At 41.9% G+C, this 8,495-nt stretch overlaps 1 protein-coding gene across 1 annotated transcript; it reads right to left on the bottom strand.

The window, feature by feature from the left end:
- Positions 1-4,943: 4,943 nt before the first annotated feature.
- Positions 4,944-8,150, bottom strand: LOC148046551 (vomeronasal type-2 receptor 26-like). Its single transcript, XM_087712053.1, has 2 exons — positions 8,047-8,150; positions 4,944-6,202 (listed from the first exon to the last, which is right to left on the bottom strand). The coding sequence occupies exon 2, from the start codon at positions 6,198-6,200 to the stop codon at positions 5,301-5,303; it is 900 nt and encodes a 299-aa protein (XP_087568179.1). The 5' UTR covers positions 6,201-6,202; positions 8,047-8,150; the 3' UTR covers positions 4,944-5,300.
- Positions 8,151-8,495: the final 345 nt, after the last annotated feature.

The raw sequence follows: 8,495 nt of genomic DNA, 5'->3' as shown, positions 1-8,495 counted from the left end.
AAAAGACAAAATACAAATAATAAAAGTAGACAACAGTCGCACAACCATACATGTCGAGAGGGGAGGGAACTCATCACCCCCAGGCCTGCCGGCAAAGCCAGGTTTTGACGGCTTTTCGGAAGGCCTGGAGAGAGGTGAGGGTCCGAATCCCTGCGGGGAGTTCATTCCAGAGGGCTGGAGCTGCCACAGAGAAGGCCCTCCTCCGGGTAATAGCCAGGTGGCATTGGCTGGTAGATGGCACCCGGAGGAGGCCAACCCTGTGAGATCTAATGGGTCTGTGGGAGGTAATTGGCAGCAGGCGGTCTCTCAAGTACCCAGATCCAATATCATGAAGGGCTTTATAAGTTACGACTAGCACCTTGAAGCGTATCCGGAGACTCATCGGTAACCAGTGCAGCTCGCGGAGGATAGGTGTAACGTGGGTGTACCGAGGTGCACCCACAATCGCTCGCGCGGCTGTGTTCTGGACGAGTTGAAGTCTCCGAATACTCTTCAAGGGCTGCCCCATGTAGAGCGCATTGCAGTAGTCCAGTCTTGAGGTCACGAGGGCGTGAGTGACTGTTGCGAGTGCCTCCCGGTCCAGGTAGGGACGCAACTGGTGCACCAGGTGAACCTGGGCAAATGCCCCCCTGGTCACAGCCGACAAATGGTGTTCTAAAGTCATCTGTGGATCCAGGAGGACCCCCAAGTTGCGAGCCCTGTCTGAGGGGCGTAGGTTTTCACCCCCCAGCCTGAGTGATGGAATATTGACCAAGTTTTTGGGAGGAAAACACAACAGCCACTCGGTCTTGTCTGGATTGAGTACAAGCTTGTTAATCCCCATCCAGACCCTAACAGCCTCCAGGCACTGGCAAATCATGTCAACCGCTTCACTGAGTTGGCACGGAGCGGACAGATACAACTGTGTATCGTCCGCATATTGATGGTGTTTTATCCCGTGCCGTCAAATGATCTCACCCAGTGGCTTCATGTAGATATTAAATAGCAGGGGGGACAGGACCAAACCCTGAGGAACCCCATATTTCAGGGACCTAGGGGTCGACCTCTCCTCCCCAACTAACACCGACTGCGACCTGTCCGAGAGGTAGGAGGAGAACCACCAAAAAATGGTGCCTCCCACCCCCACCTCTCGCAGTCATAGCAGAAGGATACCATGGTCGATGGTATCGAAGACCGCTGAGAGGTCAAGGAGCACTAGGATGGAGGAATGACCTCCATCCCTGGCTCTCCAGAGATCATCGGTCAGTGCGACCAAAGCGGTTTCCGTGCTGTAGCCAGGCCTGAAACCAGACTGAAAGGAGTCTAGATAATCGGCTTCATCCAAGCACCACCGAAGTTGCGAGGCCACCACTTTCTCAACAACCTTCCCAATGAAGGGGACGTTGGAGACTGGACGGTAGTTGTTCAAACTGGCTTGGTCCAGTGATGGCTTCTTCAGGAGGGGTCTCACCACCGCTACCTTCAATACCCAGCCCCCTACCCCAGCACCCACATGTCCATCACATGGTCCAATCAGTCATTGTCCAGAGGAAGATACCTCCCAATCATGCCACTCCAGGTGCAGAGACAAGTTGACCTAGATTCACTTAGAAAGAATGTTATTTTGTCTCCTATGATCCACACAACCTCTCTCCCAGTTTTCCATTGTAGAATATGTGGCAGGCTTGAGGCCCGCTGTAAAAGATGGCTTCCAAACCTGACACACCTCCTATTCTAGGTTTACACAAGCCAGGACCAAGAAAAAGCAATCCTTTCCACTTTTCATTAATTGAAAAATAGAAGGACATCTGATAAATCCCTTTGCTGAAAACAGAATTTAGAGAAATGCTAATAGCAACCCTTTCAAGAAGTAAGTTTTCAAAGAAAACTATACAACATGCTGATAAGAGAGTTGTTAAGAATTTTAAAACATTCTTAAAAGAAGGAAATTAAGGCTAAAGAAAATATAGGCTTTAAGACAGTATATTTACTCCCAAACAGGAAGTATAGGCTTAGTTAAGTTGATTATTGTTTCTCAGGTAAAACAGCAATTGCAACTAATAGATGGGAAAGGTTTATATATCTTCACATTCGGGTCTTACTGCTTTTGTATGGCTAAATTAAAAACAGAGCTTTTAATAGAGTTGTTCAATAGTTTATTTGTCTTAGATATTGCTTGCTATTCAATTCAGGCTTCAGTATGATGATAAGGCATTTAGGGAAGAAGATGCATACAAGAAGTCCTCTGCTGGATGTTATAATGGAGAAGATCTCCACAGCCATCATATGTTTGCCCCCTGTAGTCAGATAGCAAGGAATAAAGGAGAGCCAAACACTACAGAATATCAACATGCTGAAGGTGATAAATTTGGCTTCGTTAAAAGAGTTTGGTAATTTCCTGGCAAAGAAAGCTACAGTAAAGCTGACTAGTAAAGCTAAGAGGAACATGAAGCCCAAGAACAGTAGAACATGACAAAGAAGTTTTCATTACATTCCAGAACAAGTTTATGTTTAAAACTGGGACTGGAGGAAAAGTCAGCAGCCAGACAGTACAAAGAAGTAGATTTCATACAGTGAGCAAACACTGATTTCAGGAGCCTCTTTCCTTCCTTAAAACAAGAAAACACACCTCTCAGTTGTTTTGTCAATCTCTAGGAGACTGATGGCAAACCTATGGAATGCGTGCCACAGGTGGCATGCAGAGCCATATTTGCTGGTATGGCAGCCTTCAGCCACCCTGCCCAGGCTTCAGGTAAGACTCCGTAGCCTGTGGAGGGCATAAAACATGTTCAATGGGCCAACCGGAAGTTTTTACCCAACTTCTGGTTCAGCCATTGGGCTGTTTTTCACTCTCCCCAGGCTCCTAAGGCTTTCCTGAAGTGTGGGGAGGGGAAAAATAGACCTCCTTCTGGAAAGCCTTCAGAGCCTGGAGAGGGTGAAATTCTCCACCACGTGGGGGTCGTGCATGCATGGGAGGCACACACAATTTTGGCCCACATTTAGAAAAAGGTTAGCTATCACTGCCCTAGGACAAACCCCATTGAAGCCAGGCTGTTCACATCCACCCCTGCTGAGATCGGTGGCTTCTGATCTCAGCAGTTATTCATTTTGCAGCAATATCTCCCCAATAGTGTTGTTTTTAATTCCTCCCCTGGCTAACATCACCTTCTTAATATGTTTATTCTTTCAAAAATAAATCATATATATTTGTATGCAGGCATCTATGTGTGTGTATGTATGTGTGTGTATGAAAGAGAAAACAGGGAATTTCTCTCAAAAAATGGAGTTAGAAAGTTTGCAAAAAAAAAAAAAAGGACATCAAAATAACATATCGGCTGGAATTTTTCGTTGTTTCAAATCACCAGAGAACTTTGCTCTGCAAAAGCTGTATTATATTTCCTTTCTGACATTACAGAGGGCAGGACATTAACGCAGGTCAAAGGGAGAAGACTCCATGGTCTTCCACAAGTGAAAAAGTTCATTTTGTAATCAGGATAGTCTAGGAAAGTGATAGCAATTCTTTTCCTCCTTGCATGCTGAAATCACAAGTGTAATTCACATGCATCCCCGAACCAATAATGCAATGCACCCCACCCCCTGGACATGTTCGCATGAACCCCTGCACTATCCCTGTGCATGCGTGTGACCCCCTATCCATGTGTTTGACCTGCCTTTTTCAGCCTAGCAGGCTTTCTTGAAGCCCCCTGAAGCCAAAAGCAGGGAGCAGCAGGAGTGCCAAACACCCCATGCTCCGACCACCCTTATACATGCACACATGACCCCCTGGCTCCTGCACATGCGCACATGTCTCCCACATATGTGGCAGAGACCTAAAAATCAGCTGGCAGTGGGAGGCACACATTCATGTGCAGTAGAGCTGAATTGGGCAATGATGTGCATACCCGCAGAAAGGGCTCTGTGTGCCACCTGTGGCATCCATGCTATAGATTCACAATCATGGGTCTAGGACAGGGGTAGTCAACCTTTTTATACCTACCGCCCACTTTTGTATCTCTGTTAGTAGTAAAATTTTCTAACCGCCCATCGGTTCCACAGTAATGATTTTATGAAAACATAATGAAAATGTTTTTAAATAATGCTATGATTTTTTTTAAAAAAGCCAATTAAATTTAAAAAAAAGGAAAGTGCTTCAGTATCAGACAAAACCCCTACTGCTCACCATGAAAGCTGGAACACCCACTAGTGGGTGGTAGGGACCAGGTTGATTACCACTGGTCTAGGAGATTCTTGTAGGGAGTTGTTTTCTCCTGTTAGTCATTTGAAAATACAGCACTGTCACATTTTGGCATTTTTTGATCAGCAGAAGACCAAATGAGTTTTCATTGTATATTCCATTCATTCTACATAGGTTAATTTTTAAATATAATCAATAATATTCTAGCAATTGCCCTTGCTATTTGTCTCAGAATATGAAAAGACAGCAAAATAAAAGTCCTGAAATCTTTTGGCTTCTTTAGCATCGTATGTGGACTCTGACATCACCTTGTCAGAGTTCCAAATAGCATCCTCAATCAAATAAGAATCTGAGGCTAGAGGTTCCTCAAAGTTCCAATTTATTAAATAAGCCATATTAGCAAATCTGGGAAAACCTGAATATGTAGGCTTCCAGGTTTTCCCCACCCAGTTGAAAGTTCAAGACCTTACCACAGCACCCATATGTCCATTATCTGGTACAATCAGTCACTGTCCAGAGGAAGATTCCTCCAATCATGTCAGTCCAGGTGCAGGGACAAGTTGACCTTGATTCATAGAAAGAATGTTATTTTGACTGCATACCTCCCAGCCTCCATATAATCCACCCTTCCAGTTTCTCATAGTAGAATGTGTGGCTGGCTTGAGGCCCACTGTAACTGATGGCTTCCAGTCACGACACACCTCCGATTCCAGGTTTACTCTAGCCAAGATCAAGAAAAAGCAATCCTTTCCGCTTTTTATTAATTGAAAAACAGAAGAACATCTAATAATTCCCTTTGCTGAAAATAGAATGCTAATTATGCTAATACTAACCCTTTCAAGAAAAAGGTTTTCTCACAGAGGAAGAAAACTATATTACATGCTGATAAGAGTGGTTAAGAATTGTAAAACTTTCTTAGAAGAAGGAAATTAAGGATAAGGAAAATGTAGACTTTAAGACAGTACATTTACCCCCAAAAGAAGAAATATAGGTTCCACTAAGATGATTATTTTTCCTCAGGTAAAACAGAATAGCAACTGATGGAAAGGGTTTATATATCTTCACAGTTGAGCTTTACTGTTTTTGTATGGCTAAATTATAAAAAACAGAGTTTTAATACAGTTGTTCAATTATTCCTTTGTCTTAGATGTTGCTTGCTATTCAATTTAGGCTTCAGTATGATAATATAGCATTTAGGGAAGAAGATGCATACAAGAAGTCCTCCACTGGATGTTATAATGGAGAAGATCTCTACAGTCACCATATGTTTTCCTCCCGTGGTCAGATAACTAGGAACAAAGGAGAGCCAAACACTGCAGAAAATCAACATGCTGAAGGTGATAAATTTGGCTTCATTGAAAGAATCTGGTAATTTCCTGGCAAAGAAAGCTACAGTAAAGCTGACAAGGGCTAAGAGGAACATAAAGCCCAAGACACTGTAGAACATGACAAAGGAGTTTTCATTACATTCCAGAATAATTTCTTTGGCCATTAAGTGCATGTTAAAATCAGGGAATGGCGGAAAAGTCAACAGCCAGACAGTACAAAGAACTACTTGAATGAAAGAGCAGAAAAATACAATGGAAATGCCCAACCTTTTCCCCACCCACTTCCTCATTGTAGACTTTGGTTGGGTGGCCATGAAAGCTAAAATCACCACAATAGTTTTTGCTAACACACATGATACAGCTACAGTAAAAATGATACCAAAAGCACCTTGTCGAAGGAGACATGTCACTTTATGAGGTTTGCCAATAAATAGTAAAGCACAAAGAAACGAAAGCAGGAGAGACATGAGAAGGACATAGGTGAGGTTTCTGTTGTTGGCCTTGACAATAGGGGTATCCTGGTACTTAATGAAAATACCCCAAACCAACAATACAGTAAAAGAAAATGAAAGAGAACAAATGGTTAAGATGGTCCCCAGTGATTCTTCATATGTTAGGTAGGTTAAAATTTTTGGAAGGCATGAATTCTGCTCCTCGTTTGGATACTGATCCTCTGGACATGGGAAACAATCATCCATATCTACAAGAAAAGATTCAGGTTACAACAGGATTATTCTTGAATTCAGCTGGAAGAATCTGAATGATGTGCTGTGAGTAGACCATAAAGTTTTGTTCTTTCAGTTTGATGTCCTGAGCCTGTAATTGCTTGTAAAGAAACTAATATGCATATGAGTATGTCTTTTAAATTAAGCTAATCTGGTCATTCTGTAGTGAGTGCAAGTCTGGCGAGATTCTTGTAAATAGGCAAGTAGCAATAAATATACTGAAGGGTCCTTGGTGCCCTATGAGCTTCCTTGCTTTCTTGAAGACAAGTCATTACTCAAATTAGGCAACATCATCAGTGCTGGTAAGGAGTGCTGTTTGCTGTCAATCTATATTGTAATAGCTTTCCCTGTCAATCAGTGAAATTCTTTCTTCTTCTTCATATGCATGCAACTTTATCAAAATGTCCCTGACCATTCAACCTAATACAGCACTCCTTACTCCCACTGATAATGTCACCTAGTTTGGGTAATGAAATGTCTGCAAGAAAACAAGCAAGCACCAAGGCTCCCTCATTTCAACACTGAGGTACAAATATTCTCCTTTATTAATAAATATACTGCTCTGATTAAGACTCAATGTTGTTCGTGTTCCTTGCACCTAATGCTGCTCTACCATAGTAGTGGTGGTGGTGCAGCATATCTCTTTGTCAGAGTTTGTTGCAGAAAAATCAGATCCAGAAAGCACACACAGATAACTGATTCAGCTGGATCCATTAACTTCTTTATATACATAACTGATGAATAAATGCACAATATTAATAGAAGATGTTTTCAAAGTGGTAGAAATTAGAAGGAGAACACAAGGAGGAGAAAACAGTTAAGTTTCATTTCAGAATTCAGAGCAGACAAGCCCAGAAAGACCTCTTTATTAAGTTTATGTTCCAATTCTCTGTGGAGACTCAGAAGCTGCAGACTAAACCATGCCCAATCTGTTTCAGCTCCTATTGGCTGAGTTCCTTGCTATGCCTATTCATTGGCTGACCTTGTTACAATGTATCTCCCAGTCATGAATATTTTAACATTCTTGACTGGTTGGTTTTATTGTGTTATGGTTGATGTTAGAGTACATTTTTTCCAATTTCTCTTTGTATGGGAGGGGAGTAAATTCTAAAAGTGTACTCCTTTTTTAACCAATCATGCTTCTGCCATGGTAAAGAAAGGAAGGACTTCCATAAATATTTCTGTTTACATTGTGCCATTATGTTCAATAATCATTTACATTGTATATTTCCACTTAGAAATGTCAAATAGGATAGAGGGGAGGATAGAATTTTATATCCATAAGTGGTTTATGGTTTCCCCTCTGCATCATCTGAACACATTCCTTTTTTCTGGGAAGACAGGATAGCTTTAAAATGTTGCAGATGGGTTGATGCTCTTGTGTATTGTGAAGCAGTTATTATGGATTTGATTTCAGTCTGTATACATCCTGGATATCAAATATCACAACATCCCATCACTGCAAGGATGGGTTCCTACTGGTTCATACCGGTTTGATGGAACGTGTAGTTGAAATGGTGACTAGGTTGCAATTGGGTAGGGGCAGCATGCTCGTCACGCCCCCGAACCAGTTCCACTGTATCCACGACATATTTTTTTTTTTCACATTTTCAATGTCATGCACTTGTGCAGAACTATTTAAAGGCAACTGCACAGGTGCACGCACTGAACCAGCAGTAATGCTGGCAGAACCCACCCCTGCACAACTTACACTTACACCACATCTATAAATTATGAAAAAGAATATCTAGAAATAAATATCTACAGCAACCAGTATCAGTATATTTGGAAACGGAATCGCATGTCTTTCATCACTCACCTTTGAGATTGGAAATCTTCCCTTCTGGACAGCGAAGACACTTATAACAACAAAAGGGCCTCCCTTCTATTTTGGTCTTAGCATAACCCAAAGGACAATAGTTATTACACAGAGAAAGTGGCCGGATCTGTTCATAAAGAAGAGAATGCTTTGCATTTTCCAAGACTGTGCATTGATATTTATTGTCTACAAAGCTCCCACTTTGTATCAGGTTTATTGGGAAGCCTTCTGAATGATGTCAGTGAAAAGAAACAAGGAAAGGAAAATGCGACAGATTTAAAGAGCTCCCACTCATTATCTGTGTTGTGAATAAGACATAAAACTCTTGTTGAATCAAGCTCATATTCTGCTGAATGCATCTATCAATACAGGTATGATGCATCCAAGAATATATGTATTTATCTATCCATAATAAGCTGCAGTGATGAAGAGATTAGAATGCAGTACTT

Source organism: Thamnophis sirtalis, unplaced genomic scaffold (assembly GCF_051295495.1).
Source record: "Thamnophis sirtalis isolate CommonGarterSnake01/CBP01778 unplaced genomic scaffold, rThaSir2_p1.2 scaffold_4, whole genome shotgun sequence".
Lineage (NCBI taxonomy): Eukaryota > Metazoa > Chordata > Lepidosauria > Squamata > Natricidae > Thamnophis > Thamnophis sirtalis.
This window is presented reverse-complemented; position numbering and strand designations above follow the sequence as displayed.